The 20097-nt window shown below is 29.9% G+C and overlaps 1 protein-coding gene across 2 annotated transcripts in view; it reads left to right on the top strand.

The window, feature by feature from the left end:
- LOC129908530 (putative mediator of RNA polymerase II transcription subunit 26) overlaps nt 1-20097 on the top strand; it is a 106971-nt gene that overhangs the window by 54240 nt on the left and 32634 nt on the right. For both annotated transcript variants that reach the window (XM_055985102.1, XM_055985103.1), the window contains exons 2-3: nt 15920-16390; nt 16552-16659. In XM_055985102.1, coding sequence (XP_055841077.1) covers nt 16246-16390; nt 16552-16659 — 253 coding nt within the window. In that variant the 5' untranslated portion in view covers nt 15920-16245. The remainder of the gene's footprint in view (nt 1-15919; nt 16391-16551; nt 16660-20097) is intronic.

Below are 20097 nucleotides of genomic sequence, written 5' to 3'. Positions count from 1 at the left end.
GGGAGAACTTAAAAGTCTCTAGATCAAAGCGTTCAGCTCCCAGAAGTTTTTTCGCGCCCCCAACTTCCAACGCCTATATCGCGAAATTTTGAAGAAAATTAAAATAAAACTTTTGATGCCAAAAGGTAGCGGGGACTCTAACCTACATTTGGGTACAACTCCCATCCCTGTAGGTCAGCGCGTTCTCAAACCGGGAGAACTTAAAAGTAAAAAAAAAGACTTGTGGCACTCGAGGACTGCCGCGGTAAAGCTATTGCATTGCATTTTTTATCAACTTATGCAATTATAATTTGTTTACCTACACTACACAAAACAAATGATTATATTTTGTATCTACCTATCAATTCATATACAACAACAAGGTCACATTTGAAAACAATAACATGCATACACACAATCTCATGTCATAAACTTCTCCAGATAAAAAAATAAGAAAACACAAGAATACTTTTTCTCTCCTCTTCTGATTTAATATCGCAAGCGCAATCCAACGCTTTACTCCTTCACAAATCACAAAAAGTTGATCAAGAAAGAGAAGAATGGGAAGAGAAAACAAAAGAAAAGAAAATACAGAACAATGTATGGTCTTCTTCCTTACTCCTCTTTTTGTTGTCTAACACAATTTATATAACCCTCTCTGGCTGAACCAAAACCATTCACACATCCATGCAAGCTTCGTACAATCGTATCATATGCATATACACACATACCATCATAAATGTACTAATTTTTCGTTACGTTTTTTCTTGGTTAGCTCCCCATGCCAGGCCTGCGTTAAAATCTATGCAATAGCTTAAAAATAGGCACGATTCTGAAAAAATGGGCATAATGTGACGGTTTAACATGGAAGGCGATTTTTTAAAAATCTGACAATGAGCAAATGGTAGGCCCATGACACAAGCTATCATTTGGCATCACTCCCAAAAATTGCTCTCAAGCGATTTAGCTTCCAGGAGCGTTTAAAGATTCGGGGATTTTGGGAAAAAAAAAATTTGCCCCAATATTTTACTAAAAAAATAGAAATATATTTACTATTAAAAAAACCAAGAGAAAAGATCACGAAAAATTATCTGTTTTATTTATAAAAATATCCATGTGTTAAAATAATTCCATTAATAACTAGAACCAAACATCTAAAGCTATGGTGTTTTATAAAAGTTTAAAATATCTTCATATTTCATTATACTTTCCAAATAAAAATCAATGTATCCTCTCACCCATCACAGCTCAGCTCAGCTCACTTTACCTTAGCTCACCCAACAGCTCAGCTCACCTCACCGACAGCTCAGCTCACTTTCAGCTCAGCTCAAATGAGCTGAGCTATGGTAGGTACATACATACATAGCTCAAAAGTGAGCTGGCTCAAAATTTGAGCTGAGCTGTGAGCTGAGCTCAGCTCACTTTTGAGCTTTGTAGCAAACCTACAAGTTCCATATTGCTACTACTAGTGCTGAAGCACACACAATTCTCATAAAATTACCATATCGCACATTTTATGCGCAATTCATTTACTTTCGTTAAGCATATACCGTACGATCTGAACCGCACAACATGAGTAAATTTCACAGAATAAATTGAAAACTACATGGACGCAAGGAGGATGAAAGAATTAATTAATTGTTCACTTGATAAAAATGTAAAAAAACGAAGTGTGGATTAATTAATTTAATAATAGAAATTAAAAATATCAAATGAAATTCATTTACATATAGCTATTGAATGAGAAGTATAACTTCAGTCGCGTGTACATGTGTACACACACTCTTTTTTTTTGTTGTTGTTGTTGTTTTGTATAGATACAAATAAAAAGTTATAAAAACCTGTTACAATCATAACAATGATAATTGCTGGAATTAATTATTTGCACAATTCCACTATTGCCAGACAATAAATCATTGCCAAAAGCAGGACTTTCCTCGTTGATGATGATGATGATGGTGCAGTCATGCGTTTGTGCGTCCATGATGTTGGCCTAGCCAAAGTATAGGGCTGCCATTCCAACTTTTTAGGCTGAGTATTTTGGGGAGTAAATCGCAGTCGTGCGTATATATGGCTAAAGGGGGTTGTTAGTTAACATAATATTCACCGATCAGCTTGTATCCACTATTCACACCAAACGAATCTGGACATTGTAACTTTTTAAATGGCCAACACGCAGATGGAGGGACGGACGGACGTGACGCCCGATTCCGGAAATGCAATTTATAATTTCATTGTGCTGCGTCGCATCGTCGTGTTGGTGGTGGAGGTATTTTGCTGATGGTAAGAGTTTGTATATAATTTGTTTGTTTGGCGTTGTTTTATGGAATGTGTGTGCGGGTAGAGAGATAGATCCGGGAAAAAGCGTAAACGTTTAACCTCAATCGATCCACTTATCAACACAATTTGCATTGGTGTCTCTTTAGGGCAGAAGCGGCATTACGGTTTATCACCTCAGATTGCTTTTTTTTTTTTTTTATAAATTTTCAATGGAATACTCGGTTGAATCTGTGGTATATGCATTTCGTTTAACCTCTGGATGCATTCTTTGTTATTTTGTTGTTGTGGGGGCACTTGCCATCAACCAACAGTAACATCAGAGGTGTAAGGTAAAGGTATTGCATTGGCCGATGGGGTTTTATTTGCAATTGACTAAAGTATTGGAGCCATAATACGTTTGGTAAGAGCTCTAGTTAATTGTTTTTTAAAAAAAGTATTTAAAGATATAACAAAAACCAACACATTGTTCCCTTGCCTTAAAAAGGCTAAATAAGTAGGGGAGAGTAGGGCCAAATGTAACACTTTTTACTAAAACCGATGGTACTCCTACAAATTTGAAAATAAGTCAACACAACCTTTTTTAAATAAAAGAACCACATTTTAGCTGCAAGATCCATCACAAATTATTTTCAAAACCTAACGGTAATGTTGAAAAATAAAGCTTCCAAAAAAAATCGTGGTGTTTCAACCTACCCCACATACGGAGCAAAGTGTAACACATACCGGGTTAGGTTGTACTAAGAACTTAAAATAAGAAAAAAATACCTTTATTTGTTTATATTTATTTATTTTAATTAGTAATAATAAAAACAAACCTCAGTCATGAAATTTTGGTGCAGATTTGAAATAAGGGATTAAATCTAAGATTTTGATTTGACTAAAGTCTTAAATTAAAATTAATTGAATTCATAAATTGTTTTATAAGCTTTATAAATTCAAGTGTTGGTTTAAAATGTTTTTGCAATTTCAAAATAAATACAAATTTATTTACAAGCATTCATATCCAGGGTTGTTATTTATACTAGGTAAAATATTTTTATGTAGGTAAGAAAAAAGTGGGGTAAGTCGAAAAAAATCGTTACGTTGAACGTTAAAGTAAATCTTTCTTCCCTGAAAGTTGAATAAATATTCTCCAAACCGAGCAAGGTTTGAACTCTGGTACTTATTCAAAAAAAAAAAAAAATAGTTTGAATTTGTTTATAACAAACAGCATTTGTTGTAATGCAAAATAAATAACAATAAAATAAACGAAAAACCACAATTCACGTGTAAAAACTAAAATAAAGTCGAATGAATACAAATTAAAATTAATATTAATATTAATCTGAGTCATACTTTACGCAAACATAAATACCTAAGTGAACAAATCTATAGGTAGGTTTTTGCATGTTACAACTTGCCCCGGAAAAATGTTACAACTAGCCCCAGCATGAAATTTTTCACACAAAATCAATTTGAATAAAAAGCGAAACTGATATATACATAACATATACACGCAATTAGAGCCAAAAGACAAATGCATATAACAAAAAAACACTTAGCACTCTATCTTTTACCGGTTAAAAGGTAGACCAAAAATAAAATTAGAAAAAAAAGTTACAAACATGCTTTTTTTGGGCACCAATACATAGTATAACTTCTCACCCTGTCATCTTATCTTCAACTGAAGAAAATGTGCCGGTAGATATCGAAAAATTGAGCATTTTTCTCCTTTACGCGTTTCTTAATATTGAATGGAACATCGTTTCTTTTAGCTGTTAATTCTTACCCCTGGTACTTTTATTCCCACCCTCCCCTAGGTACACTATAAGGGAAAAATCAATACATTGTACTAAAACTTATCAAAAATGTATGAACAAAATTTTGTAAGCTTTTATTTATTGAGTACAAATTTTAATTCACTCAACACAGTCTTAAGATACGTAGTACAGGTTGTACAAGTTGCCGAAACTCAACCCGAAATCAAAGACTATAATTGAAGAAAACTATATTGGCCTAACTTTTAAGTGAAACTTATTAATCGGTTTCAACCCAACAAATTTTGTCAGCTGAAATCAATGAATGAGTAGAAATGGGGGAAATACGAATTCTATGTACTATGGAGTTTTTATTTAACCTCAACAAATTGATTCTCCATATTTAAGACATGAGTATTTGGAAGCTTGACTACAACTCTTGCAAGTTAAAATCTTAAATGGATATGCAACCTTAAGATAGTAAGTCTTGATTCTTCAAGAGCTTAAAAGACCAAGAATGCATTTCAGGATATCTGATCCTTCCTCCAACAAATTGTCATTTGATTAATTTTTACTTCCTCTATAGGGCAAGTGTTGGCTTCGTGATGAAAAAAATAAATTGCACGCCTGGGGTCGCACGTACTTGCTCTTATGCTTAAAGTAACTCTAATGTTAAAGCTTTTTGCTTTTATTCAAGAAATTTAAAATTTGATATTTTGTAGAAATTTCAAAAGTAGTATAAAAAACACCTTTTTAAATGATCTTTTACAAAAAAACCAAGTATGCCATTTAATTTCTTGTATAAAAAGGTATTTTTTGAAAAAAAAAATCGAAAATCGTTGGAGCCGTTTTTTTAAAAAAATAATTTTTTATAAATAAAAATTTTCTAACACTTTTCAAAAAAAAAATTTGGTATGCCATTTTAAAGAAATAAATAATTTACACATAAAAACGAATTTTAAAGATTTTTCGTCAAACCGTTTTCAAAAAATTGATTCTTCGAAAAAAATTTTTGAAATATTTTTTAAAAATCCAAAAATGCGTTTTTTGAAAATTTTCTAAAATTTTAATATTATCTTTACTTAAACGCTCTTGTAGAAAAATTTTCGTTGAAAGCGGATTAGTCTTGTACGAGTTATTCATAAATCAAAAAAACCGTTTTATAATAGGTACCGTTAATAACGGTACAAAAAAATACTTTTTTTATTTCAAAAGTTGGCTCTTATGTGTAATATTTCACACAAAAATTTTAATCAATATCGTTGGAGCCGTTTTTGAAAAAAATTATCTTTTCTATTTCCGTTATATGGCAGGTACCGTTAGTTTTGGTCATAAAAAAAAATTCGAATTTGTCCTCTAGGGAATCACCCAAAATTGTTAACTACCAAGTTTGAACAAAATCACTCGAATAGTTTATGCTGTAGCTCGAGGTACATACAGACAGACAGACAGACAGACAGACATACAGACAGACGGACAGACAGACAGAATTGCCGGACCCACTTTTTTGGCATTCTCCATCATCGTAATTTCATGTAAAATTGTTATCTCGACTTCGATTTTTTTTACGAATCCTAAACTTGCCCTATAGTACCTATATCGCAAGTAAAAATATTTAAACTTGTTTATTTGAGCGAAAAATAACTGCTACAATGATCTTCAATAATCATCATCTTTTTATCTCATCTGGAGTCTGCTAATTTACAACTTTTATCAGCATCTATTAGAATAAAAAAAAAAAAAAATTAATTCAAAAACCTTGAACAAAAAATCTATTTGTAAATATTATACATTCCATACTATAAAACCTGACTATTCATCTGGTAAACGGCTTAAAAAAAGGATTCCCAAATGAAAAGACCTTTAACATATCATTCATAAATAAGACAAAAAAAAAAAACCATAAGTAAAGTATATATTTCCCTTGAAAAGTCAGTAAACATCGCGTCTTCTCGACTTTACAAAAAAATACAAAATAAGCAAACAGGTCCTTACAATACCACAGACAAATACCCAAATGTAAAGGTAGGTAATGTACATATTATACATTGCTCTTTCATCAAACATAAACATACAACATGCAGAAGCAGCAATTCCTTCACTATGTGAGATGCCGATAAGGATCTTCCAGAACTCCACCAGTCAATCCTCTGCCACCATATGTGAAAAAGGGTTTCTTCTTGTCATGTTGTGTAGTATGGAAGAGTTTGGTTTACATAATGTGCCACATGTTGTCAGTTTTACCCAGTCAATGGGTCGACCCATCAAAGGGTATGAAAAATCAACCCATACACAAACAAAAAAAAATAAAACTCTTCATTCACAAAAAAATAAAAAATAAATATTCTTTTCATTCGATGAATGAGAACAAGGAGGTTATGCTGCAGGCCTAGAATATCCTGAATATAAATTTTTATTTTTTTTTCCGGATGGCAAATAAGTTGGATGGTTTCATAAATAAGATGACAACGACACCGGCCATACCATAACGATGATGATGATGATGAAGATGATAACGATGTTCATGATGATGATGTCTGGCGAAGTGCATTGAATAAGCAACTTCATCTAGGAGGTTTCTTTAACCTGACAGAGCCTCTTCTCCATATTGAATATATATTTTTTTTTTTTTTAACTGAAACACATTTAGTTCATCATTTTATTTGAAATGGAAAAAAAAAACATTGAATATTTATTTATGTATTTCTTGTGCTAGTATTTTTGTTGGGTTTGAAAAACCATCTTTTAGAATCTCAATATCTTCTATTGAAGAAGATACAATGCTAAGTCAAAGAAGTTTATGAATATTAAAGTGAACTATTTTGCTGATGGAGTATTGAATTCAAGGAAAACTGTCTAAATAAAAGACGGTGCATCCATCAGCGATGCTATGAGACTTCGTTCGATTTTAAAATTTTACTCAAAAATACAAAATTGAAAGACACCATATCTCCTTATCGATCTATAAGTAAAGTAACTTAAGAAAAATTGTACACACAGAGTCATGACGCATGTTGGAACTCCTGCCAAACCCTTTTGCTTGCACAATGACCTTAGCGACATCTCGCTCCTACGTCAAAATCAGTCAGAACAGCACCGAAGCCTTGGTTGTCAAGTTGTTTAAGTTTAACATCACGATGAACATTAATATAATTTTTAAGTTGTTATACGTAAAAAAAGGGACATCCGCTTAAAATAAGGTGATTCAACTTAAACTCAGTTAAATTTAATGTGAACTTCACTTTATTTTAATGTGGATTTTTATCTTCAAAAACTGAAAAAAATTTAAAATTTTTAAATTATACTCACACTTTAGCTTAAGTTGCAATTTATCATAGTCATTTCCAACAGTTCAATTTACATAGAATTTCCAATAAATTACCATGAGCCATTATTAATTTAACAATGGTCACCTGTTAAAATCACATGACTACTTGTTAAATTAATTTATTATTAATTATCAAATTAAAAGCCTGTTTTGTCTATATAGTGTGTGTTTTCAGAGACATTAAAATTTTTTCAAAAATAAAACACGAAAAGTACAGTATAAATTTACTGAAATTTTGGCTTTTATTAGTTCAAAAATGGCATTTAATGATAAAAAAATAATCTTTTATTGGTCCAATTTTTAGAAAATACCCGATCTTATTTTCTTCCCTTCCATTAAATCAATCGTTGCTGCTTTAACGAAACTATTGTGAATAACAACTTGGAAAAGTAGGTACTTTATAAGCTTGGAGAACAGTGCACGAATTTTAGAAAAACATTTTTACGATTTATAAACTTTTTATCAGTTTAAATCTTTACTTACTTTTCTGAATATCTAAAGCCCACTTAAAAAATTGAAAATACACCTGTTATAGTTCGTTTGATTGTTGTTGTTTTACTTAAGATTTTATCCGCTTTTTTCCATAAATTGTTTAAATTGTTCCAACGTAGGGACTGAAAAATGCAACAAAAAAAAAAACAGATAGTGCTCCATAAGGCTCTCTTTTGTCTGCATAATATGAATTTTTTTTATACTTTTAAAAAACTTTTGAAGTGAAAACTTCTTTAGTATCGTAGTGATTTGAAATAAGATGAAACTGCGAAAAGCGACAGGAAAAATCAATTGATTATAACTTTTTTGTTTTAATTAGGTAGATAAATTAAATAAACCATAATTGTGCAAAATTTTAATTAATTTCATATTAAAAATTCGGAGATAACGGTAAAAAAATGATCTTTTTCTATACACGTTATATCTTTTATTCTAGAGCATATACAAATTTTATCTAACGTGCTAACGCGTGCTGATAATATTACCTTTCATTTGATATATCACACATAACGAATGCTCCAAAAGTTACACAATCTCAAATTGAAAAACTTGAAAAATACCTACTAGTGTAAAAAAAACGTAATATCAGTTTGAAATTTTGACATAGTTGGCTTTAAAAAATTCTACCTTTCTTTGTAGGCATGGTAGAAATATGATTGAAGCGTCATATAAAAGGTGAAATAATAAGCTTTCAGATAATATAAAATTTATTATAGGTTGTCATTTAAAAAAATTTATTTAATTTAAAAAAAAAAAATAGATTTTTTTTTTGCTTTTTTGATGAAAAGTGATTGGTTTAAAAAAATTCTAGCTCTTTTTGTAAATGTTGTATAGACATGGTCGATATAAATGTTTTAAGTTGAAACAATAAGCTTTCAGATGATTTAAAACTTATAATTAAGTTGTCATATAAAAAATATTATGAATTTAAAAGTGAAAATTGTAGATTTTTTCGATATTTTTTTTGTAAGAAAAATGATTTTTTAAGGTTTTACTTCTACCACGTGTGAATTGCACACATGATTTTTACTTGCGATATAGGTACTATAGGGCAAGTTTAGGATTCGTAAAAAAAATCGAACTCGAGATAACAATTTTACATGACATTACGATGATGGAGAATGCCAAAAAAGTGGGTCCGGCAATTCTGTCTGTCTGTCTGTTGAAATTGAAATTTTTTTTATAACCAAAACTAACGGTACCTGCCATATAACGGAAATAGAAAAGTTAATTTTTTTCAAAAACGGCTCTAACGATTTTGATTAAAATTTTTGTGTGTAGTACTACACATAAGAGCCAACTTTTGAAATAAAAAAAATATTTTTTTTACCGTTATTAACGGTACCTGTCATAGAACGGTTTTTTTCGTTTCTGAATATCTCACACAACATTAACCCGATTTAAATGAAAATTTGTATACAAAAGTGTAAGTAAAGGTAATATTTAAATTTTAGAAAATTTTCAAAAGCGCATTTTTGGATTTTTAAAAAATATTTCAAAATTTTTTTTTTTTGAAAAATCAATTTTTTGAAAACGGATCAATGAAAAATTTTGAAATTTAGTTTTTATGTGTAAATTAATTATTTCTTCAAAATGGCATACCAACTTTTTTTTTTGAAAAATGTTAAAAATTTTGTATATATAAAAGATTATTTTTTTTTAAAAACGGCTCCAACGATTTTCGAAATTTTTTTTCTAAAAATATGTTTTTATACAAGTAATAAACACACTTAGTTTTTTGTAAGATATCATTTAAAGCATTATTTAATTATTTATTAATAATGCTAGAAAGAAATCATTTACTATGGCGTCTTTAAAGAAAAATCTACTTTCTAAATTTATGTCTATTAGTGACTTATTTTTTCAAAAAGTCTTTCATTTTTGGACAGAAGCTTTTCTTATTTATTACCTATTAACACACTGAAAGCCCCCGAATGATTTTTGTCCTTCTGATTTGCTTGAAAAGGTAAAAACAAAGCACGTATTCTTTACGTTGGAAAACTATCCACATAATTCACAACCATTTAAGTTTGTTCACTTTTTTAACAACTCAATTCAAATTAAAGCAGAGCTTACCTTAAATTCAATTACCAAACTAAATTTACCCAAAAATCGGTAATAATTCAATTCTCTTTGCCTTGAATCAATAACTTCCATCTCTAAAAATACATCAAAACGAACAACCTTCGATATCCTTATATGATTGTGTATCGAGAATTGAAAATAAAACCCCAAACTAAGCAAGCACACAACATGTCAAGTGCATGTCTAAAAAAAAGTCAATCGATGGCTTTAGGTCTCTCCATATGATAGTTGCTATACACTACCATACTTTTCTGCTCTATGACATTCGGATGGTCATTAATTATTCGCTGCCATTTGTTACTCGATATATCGAACATTCCCGCACACATTGTATCTCGATAATCTAATTAATTCAATTCTTTTCTCCTGTTTGGCTCCAATGTACCAATATGGCTTCTCCTAATGTCAACCTGGTAGTTGACAGTATTTACACCACCGCATTAAATAAAGTCTCGGTCGGTTTTTCCCTTGTTTTTTTCTTTTCTCTGAATTGACTTAAATTAAGTGGCTTTCTGTTTCTAGTCTTTTAGTCTAGCCCTTGAATCCCTCCCCTTCTTCTTGGTAATGTGTTTGGTTTCTGCAACTATTTAATATAGAATAATCGCATCCTAATGCCTTTTCGATTTCTATTTTCTATTTCGGATCTAACGCATGAATACCTTACCTCTACTGTGTCCTCAAAGCTTTTTCCTTCCTTAGGTACACCAAGGAAACCACAAAAATGTATGCGGTTCATCCATCCATATGCCCCACAGGGGCTGATTAGTATTAATTAATTCTAACTGCACACAGAAGTATAAGTAAAGTATCGTCGAGAGGGCCACCACGCTACGGTAAATAACATTGCGCGCCATGTGATTCCTTTTCCTTTTAAGTGCTTTAGCAACACAAAAGTCCTTTGGCGGAAATTTTGTGTGTGTGTGTGCTCCTGCAAGGATTCATAAAACGAAATATTAATTTCCCAAAAATTATGGAAATGTAATAAGTTAAGTGTCTCATTCCGACTGTACGACTTTCGAGTGTGTGGGTAAAGCAAGAAAAAAAAAGGAGACTTATTTGCATAAACGTGCTCTTCAGCAACACAAAGAAATTAACGGTAACTTATTGTCGGAAAGTCATTTCATTCGGATAATATAACCAAACAAACATGCATTTGTGTCGTCCTCCCGCACACTGTCGTCCTCCAACAACATTTCACATTAACGTTCTTTGTTTTGTGTAATGATTTGGAAAAAATGTTTTTTTTTTTTGTATTTTTTTTAATTTTCAAATTCATTTGTTTGTTTTAACTTAAAAACAACCCTTTTTTTTCTACAAAAAAAAAAAAAAAATCCATATCAAAGAATAGAATTGTTTGCAAAACAACAACACTCAACAACAATAAACTTTGGAAGGGCTAAAGCAGGATTGAATGGAAATAACAATGAGAGCACGTATCATTTACAAGGACAATATAAATACTTTGTTGTATTGTATTTGGAGAGACTATACACAAGAACAATGCCTTTAATGGCAATGAATGGTGATACAAAGTCCTTTCTAACATCTCTCTCTCTTTCGCTTATTTATTCATTTTCAAAAGCTGATTTGTGTCATAGTAAAAAAAATTTACATATAAATCATAATCAAAGTGACAGGAAATATTAGTTTGAAATTATTAGATTTTTGTTTTTGGATTTAAAGGAATTTAAAATGATTTAAAAAGATTGAAGAGAACTTTAAAGCTTGAAGTAGATTTGTATTTTGTCGTAAGAAAAAAAAAATCATTTATTTTTTTTTTGCATAACCTCAAAAAATATGATAAATTGTCAAAATTAAATTTGTTGGTTGTTATTTTTTGTCATAAATAAATAGTGTTGTATTTTTTTTTTTGAAAATTTTCGTTTTTATGTTTCTAGTAAGTTGAATTTTACTCAAAGTAATATTATTTTTTTTTTTAATGGCCTAAATTTTTCAATCAAAAAAAGTTGATGAAAAAAATTTTTAAAATTTGAAAATTTCAATACATTATTTTTTGGTTGAAGTTTTTACTTGAAACAGCTGATTTAAAAATAATATCAAAAATGGAAACAATCAAAAATCGTATTTTTGAAATATATTTTGCAGTAAATGCAAAATCTTTTAATGTATGTATTTATAAATAATGTCAATCAATAGCCTTGCAAAGTTTCATTATATTTATACTAGCTGACCCGGCGGACTTCGTTCCGCCATTTCTTGTATTTATTTCTATTTTCGACTTTGTAATTTGTCATAATTCCTAATACAAAAAGGAAATCAAAACTTGAAAAGTTCGTCCAATTAATTTAAAAATATTCACTTTTAAAATTTAAAAAAAAGTGGCCTATGTTAAAAACGTTTTTTAAGTTTTTTAATTTACCATTGTGAAGCTTGTAGTGAATGTAGCGTTATGTGTGATATATCAAATGAAAGGTAATATTATCAGGATGCTCAATAAAGATAAATCAAATTTTTGTAAGCTATAGATCAAAAGATGTAACGTGTTGAAAAATAGAGTTTTATTTTACCGATATTTCAAATTTGTCATTACAAAATTAATTGAAACTTTGTACAAATATAGTCTTGTCTATTATCTATTTACACTGTAAATTTCATTCATTTATCTGTTGAAGAAAAAAAGATAAAAATAAAAAACTGTTAAAAACGGCCAAAAAACTTGGGACAAAAAAAATTGTTTTTCCTTTTATTCGGTCAAAAATCGATTAAAAAATTCAAAAGTTTGTACATTCATGCGCATGATTAAAACCTATATTTCCTATAAATTTGAGATTTTTTGCAGACTTTTAAAAATTCCAAAAAAATAAAAGACTACTCAAAAATGTCCCTAAAAATTAGGTTGTTTTTCAAAAAATTTTATTTCAAAATACAGGGCCTATAAAAAAAATCCGTTTTAGACCCCTAATTTTTTTTTTTAAATATCTTTCTTATGATGTAACTCAAATTTCTGTGCAAAATTTTGCGTACCTCTAATTAGTCTTTTGTCGAAGGTCTATGACTGCAAAAAAACCCTCACAACTTGGTTTTGAAATTTTTTCAATACCTTTTTTAACTATTGAATAAATTTGTCTATCATTTTAAAAAAAAGTCAACTCTTTACGACTTACCGTTTAGAAAATAGCCTCTTTTTTCAATGTCGTGTTACCCCTATTTACCCCATAAAATCTTGAATTTTTTTTGCCTTAAGCCTTCTCCTCTTATGCCTCTTTGATTTCAAAAAAAAATTAAGAAAATGAGTCAGTCTGTGTGGCCGGTTAGCGAACGTACACAAAACCAAACTTTAATATATATAATAGATAGTTATTTTTGAATTGTTTATTTTATGTTTGTTGTGTAACTGTATTTTAAAAATTTGTTGAATTTAAGAGGTTAAAGAAATACTTTTAAATTTTAAATTAATTTTTATTTGAAAGAATTTTTTGTTTTTTCATATATTAACATGACTTCAAGAATATGAACATTTTTTGAATGCAAGTGAGTGCAAATATTTATTTAATTTTGATAAGGATTTGTTAGCATTTAGTCCAAAATTGTGCGCGTGCACTTTGGCGTATACTTGTTTTTTTTTTTTAATGGTTTTTCTTAAACCGCATTATGCAAGAGTAAGGAAGGAGAAGACCGTTGATCAAGCTTGGAAATTAAGAGACATTATTTTGAAGTATTTAATAAACGACCTCTCAAAAAAGTTTATAATTTTTTTTATGAAATCATGATTTTTGGAGTAGAGGTGAGCAGAGGATTAAGAATTACGTGAAAGAGAAAAATGTTCGTATTTTTCATTTTTGTTTGTTTGTTTTTTTGTTTTTTTGTTATTTTTTTTTTTTTTTGTAAACCTACTTCGTTTACCTACTTTCTAATACAAATAGGTACTAATTATTTAACTTAACAAAGATTTCAGAAATTCATAATGAAATAAAATAAGAAAACTCCAATTATTTTGACTAGTGTCTAAAATAAAATACACGACTCTTTTGTTAAAGCTTTTTATTGAAAAAAAAAAAAAAAAAAAATAGAGTCAATTAAAAATTTATTATTTTTAAGGAATTTCATAAAAATACTGTAAAAAAAATAAAATCTGTTTTTATAACTAATAAAATACAGTTTTAAATGATCTTTTACACAGAACCAAGTGCGCCATTTAATTTCTTGTATAAGAAAGAATTTTTAGAAAAAATTTTCGAAAATCGTTAGAGCCGGTTTTGTTTTAATTATTTTTTTATATAAAAAATTTTCTAATATTTTTCAAAAAAAAAAAAGTTGGTATGCCATTTTTAAGACAATATTATTCAACACATAAGAACGAAATTTTGAAAGTTTGATCAAACTTGATTTTTCAAAAAAAAAATTTTGAAATATTTTTTAAAAGTCAATAAAATTTATTTATTCAAAATAAAAAAAAAATACATATTACGTTAATTTTAATGTTTCTGTATAAAAATTTTGGTTTCAATTCGCGTTGTCGCCTATGAGAAATTTATAGATAAAAAAAATCGTTCTATGGCAGGTACCTACCGTAAATAACGATACAATTTTTTTTCTATTTCAAAAGGAGGCAATTATGTGTTACACTACACATAAAACTTTTAATAAAAATCGTTAAAGTCGTTTTTGAAAAAAAGTTAATTTTTCTATTTCCGTTATACGACAGATAAATAATGATATTTTTGGTCCTAAAAAAATTCTAGGGAATCACCCAAAACTGTTTACTACCAAGTTTGAAAAAAATCGCTCCCGTAGTTTAGACTGTAGCTCGTACTTACAGAAAGAATTACCGATCCCACTTTTTTGGAATTCTCCATCATCGTAATGTAATTGAAAATTGTTATCTCGAGTTCGACTTTTTTCGGAATTCTAAACTTGCCCCAAATAAAAATTAGTCTGCATTTTATTATTTCCAACACAAATTTTGAAAACGTACATAAATTAAAAATATATTAAAATTCCCATAATTTTTTAAACACCCTTCTTAAACCTTAATAGCTTCCATTATCTCACCATGTTTAAAATTATTTATATTGCTCTTCTGTTTTCAATTTATATAAACAAAAATAAAATTCAGAAAATTCCCGTTTAATGTAATGGAAAATTAAATTTTACTCCTCGTCGAATATATTGTAATTTTGATTTAAAAAAAAAAAAAAAATTCTTAAAAAAACGATTAAAATTTTGATTAATTTATTTAAAGCTTTTATCCACAAAAAAAAAAATAAATAAAATAAAACAAAAACAAAAAAAAGATAAAACGAAATCGAAAACGAACAAGAAAAACAATTTCATGTTTTTTTTTTTTGTATGAAATAAAGTAATACCGAAGTTGAATGGAATTCATCATTTATTCCAACTTTCCTACATAACCCAGAACAATACTCCACACACAGAAATGGAATAAATGCAAAAAAATAATAATAATAACAATAAATTTCCATAGAGTCCTGGCGCTTATTTCAATTGCTCTGGATGGCTCTCCCTCATCACATCATATCCAAACCAAAAACAACACAAAAAAAAAAATCTTTCCCGATTTAGTTGGACAGTAAAAATGGCGCCCAACATGAGCCTATCTACAATAAACAAAACGAATATAGAGAAAAGCGAACAATCAAGCTATGGTTTATTTTGTGGCGATTATATGAAGTACTCTCCTCTTCTATTGTCTGATGATGGTCTCTCTCAGGACTCGACTCTCCTCTATGTGGTGGGCGCGTTTTGTTGTTTTCCGTCATCTTAATCCGACTTAAAGCAGAAAAACCTCGCAGATTTCATTCCGAATAGTGATGGATATTTCCATGGAATCCCTTTTTCAGGAATTTTCCTCCTCCTTTTTCCGAGAAATAAGTGCAAAATAAAAGCAAAATCCAACTGCGGGTTCACTAAATACTTTTTCCATTTACTTGATTTTTTTTTGATTATACTGATGTATATATTTGTCTTCGTCCTTACTCACTTTTCATCTTTGGTTTTTATTTATTCGTATTTCTTTTTGTTTTGTCTTTTTTTGCAGGATAATCTGCTGTGTCCTGTCCGAAGCTAGGATATCTCCTTATCGTCGTAATAATATCGACGCAGCAGTCAACAAGACCAAGCTGTCATCGTTGTCGTCGTCATTGTAGTCGTTATAGACGTTGTCCTTGTCAAGTTGTCAAACCGAGGAACATTTAATCCTTAAACCAGTAACCACTAACCGCATAAGGATATCATATCGTATCGTATCGTATCGCATCGACATCAGCCAGCACACAAATCGATTGCGCTAGTGGAATTTCAATAAGGAACAGATAAATCGTCTCTTAACTCTAAAGCAATTTTTTCCATCACAATCCTGGCAATATGAAGTTGTCAAAGCTATCGAACCAGACCAACTCACAGGATCCGCAGGCGGTTAATTCACGTGTTTTCGTTGGCAACTTGAATACGTTTCAGTGCTCGAAAACGGATGTGGAACGTATGTTCCAGATATATGGCCGATTGGCAGGTATGTTATGGTTGTCATAATCCTTAAATATTCTTTTTTTCGTCCTTTTTATTATTATTTTTTAAACTTGATTTTATGTCCTTTATAATGCGATTAAAAACATATTTCATTGAATTTTGCTTGTTGACCTATTTGACGTTGGTTCTTGTATGCAATTGCAGGAATCTCAATGCATAAAGGATATGCATTCGTACAATTTACAAATCCATTCGATGCGCGAAATGCTTGCCATGGAGAGGATGGCAGGACAGTCCTTAGCCAAACTTTGGGTAAGTCACAGAGAGTGGATATTATGGCCAAATTGTATTATTGCTCTTTTTTTGTGTTATTTTTTAATAGTTTTTTTTTTAGTTGAAAATGTTGAAAATGGGGATGTTTTTTTATGCGGAACGGATCAGTGCATTCTTAGTTTGAAAATTCTTTGACGTTTTCATGTTCGTGTTAGTAGCAAGTTATCCTTTTTAAACATATCCTCACACTGGTTTTTTTTTTTTGCTATGGAGAACATTTGTATGCCACAACGAAGAGCGATAATTTTCAGTTTTTCACTTCCGGAGTATTGGCCGAGAATACTACTCTGCTATTATAGAAAACCAAGCTAGTGTCGGTTATATATAGTCGAAGTCAGTCCCCGGATGTTATAGGGGAGGGTGTTTTTTTTTTTTTTTGCTGTAGGGTGTGTTTGAATTTAACAAGGGATCAATGTAGATGTAGTACTTAATATGTACATAGTTGTATTGGATTGTATATTTTCCTTGAAACAAAAGTAGTATGTGTGTGTATAGGGAATTCCGTTTTTAGTGCATTGCACTTCTTGGGTTTAAAATTTATTGCCTGTCGAAGTTCTGTCTGTTTTTATTTCGACTAATTTCGAGAAACGATAAATTTATTTGCCATTTGGATTTTGTCTCCTTAGAGGCGACTTTGGATATAGTGCAGTGCAGTGCAGCGCGGCAGGCTGTTGTGGCAAAAAATCTAAAAGAATTTGTTTTCTATTTGAATTTTCTTTTAAGGGAATAAAGGCATCGAATGAAGTTTTATATCAGTACAATAAAAAGTGTTTTAAAATGCGAATTTATGAAAGAAAAAAGTCTTCATGTTGAATGAGGACTTCAAGAAGTAAAATGTAAGGCCTTAAGACCTCTTTTAAGATGCGAATTTATGAAAGAAAAAAGTCTTCATGTTGAATGAGGACTTCAGGAAGTAAAATGTATGGCCTTAAGACCTCTTTTAAAATCCGAATTATGAAAGAAAAACGTCTTCATGTTGAATGAGGACTTCAAGAAGTAAAATGTATGGCCTTAAGACCTCTTTTAAAATGCGAATTTATTCAAGAAAAAAGTCTTCATGTTGAATGAGGACTTCAAGAAGTAAAATGTAAGGCCTTAAGACCTCTTTTAAAATGCGAATTTATGAAAGAAAAAAGTCTTCATGTTGAATGAGGACTTCAGGAAGTAAAATGTATGGCCTTAAGACCTCTTTTAAAATGCGAATTATGAAAGAAAAACGTCTTCATGTTGAATGAGACTTCACGAAGTAAAATGAATGACCTTAAGACCTTTTTTAAAGTGCAAATTTATGAAAGAAGTAAAATGTATGACCTTAAAATCTCTTTTAAAATGCGAATTTATGAAAGGAAAAAGTCTTCATGTTGAATGAGACTTCACGAAGTAAAATGTATGACCTTAAGATCTCTTTTAAAATGCGAATTTATGAAAGAAAAAAGTCTTCATGTTGAATGAGGACTTGAAGAAGTAAAATGTAAGGCCTTAAGACCTCTTTTAAAATGCGAATTTATGAAAGAAAAAAGTCTTCATGTTGAATGAGACTTCACGAAGTAAAATGTATGACCTTAAGACCTTTTTTAAAATGCGAATTTATAAAAGAAGTAAAATGTATGACCTTAAAATCTCTTTTAAATGCGAATTTATGAAAGAAAAAAGTCTTCATGTTGAATGAGACTTCACGAAGTAAAATGTATGACCTTAAGACCTCTTTTAAATACGAATTTATGAAAGAAAAAAGTCTTCATGTTGAATGAGGACTTCAAGAAGTAAAATGTATGACCTTAAGACCTCTTTTAAATACGAATTTATGAAAGAAAAAAGTCTTCATGTTGAATGAGGACTTGAAGAAGTAAAATGTAAGGCCTTAAGACCTCTTTTAAAATGCGAATTTATGAAAGAAAAAAGTCTTCATGTTGAATGAAGACTTCAAGAAGTAAAATGTATGACCTTAAGACCTCTTTTAAATACGAATTTATGAAAGAAAAAAGTCTTCATGTTGAATGAGGACTTGAAGAAGTAAAATGTAAGGCCTTAAGACCTTTTTTAAAATGCGAATTTATGAAAGAAGTAAAATGTATGACCTTAAAATCTCTTTTAAAATGCGAATTTATGAAAGGAAAAAGTCTTCATGTTGAATGAGACTTCACGAAGTAAATTGTATGACCTTAAGACCTCTTTTAAAATGCGAATTTATAAAAGAAAAAAACCTTCATGTTGAATGAGGGCTTCACGAAGCAAAAAGTATGACCTTAAGACCTTTTTTAAAATGCGAATTTATGAAAGAAAAAAGTCTTCATGTTGAATGAGGACTTGAAGAAGTAAAATGTATGACCTTAAGACCTCTTTTAAATACGAATTTATGAAAGAAAAAAGTCTTCATGTTGAATGAGGACTTCAAGAAGTAAAATGTATGACCTTAAGACCTCTTTTAAATACGAATTTATGAAAGAAAAAAGTCTTCATGTTGAATGAGGACTTGAAGAAGTAAAATGTAAGGCCTTAAGACCTTTTTTAAAATGCGAATTTATGAAAGAAGTAAAATGTATGACCTTAAAATCTCTTTTAAAATGCGAATTTATGAAAGGAAAAAGTCTTCATGTTGAATGAGACTTCACGAAGTAAATTGTATGACCTTAAGACCTCTTTTAAAATGCGAATTTATAAAAGAAAAAAACCTTCATGTTGAATGAGGGCTTCACGAAGCAAAAAGTATGACCTTAAGACCTTTTTTAAAATGCGAATTTATGAAAGAAAAAAGTCTTCATGTTGAATGAGGACTTGAAGAAGTAAAATGTATGGCCTTAAGACCTCTTTTAAAATGCGAATTTATGAAAGAAAAAAGTCTTCATGTTGAATAAGGACTTCAAGAAGTAAAATGTATGACCTTAAAATCTCTTTTAAAATGCGAATTTATGAAAGGAAAAAGTCTTCATGTTGAATGAGACTTCACGAAGTAAATTGTATGACCTTAAGACCTCTTTTAAAATGCGAATTTATAAAAGAAAAAAACCTTCATGTTGAATGAGGGCTTCACGAAGCAAAAAGTATGACCTTAAGACCTTTTTTAAAATGCGAATTTATGAAAGAAAAAAGTCTTCATGTTGAATGAGGACTTGAAGAAGTAAAATGTATGGCCTTAAGACCTCTTTTAAAATGCGAATTTATGAAAGAAAAAAGTCTTCATGTTGAATAAGGACTTCAAGAAGTAAAATGTATGACCTTAAAATCTCTTTTAAAATGCGAATTCATGAAAGAAAAAAGTCTTCATGTTGAATGAGACTTCACGAAGTAAAATGTATGACCTTAAGACCTCTTTTAAAATGCGAATTTATGAAAGAAAAAAGTCTTCATGTTGAATGAGGACTTCAAGAAGTAAAATGTATAAACTCAAGACCTTTTTTAAGATGCGAATTTATGAAA

Source organism: Episyrphus balteatus, chromosome 2 (assembly GCF_945859705.1).
Source record: "Episyrphus balteatus chromosome 2, idEpiBalt1.1, whole genome shotgun sequence".
NCBI lineage: Eukaryota > Metazoa > Arthropoda > Insecta > Diptera > Syrphidae > Episyrphus > Episyrphus balteatus.
Note: the sequence above shows the minus strand (reverse complement) of the source record. Positions and strands in the feature narration are given on the sequence as shown.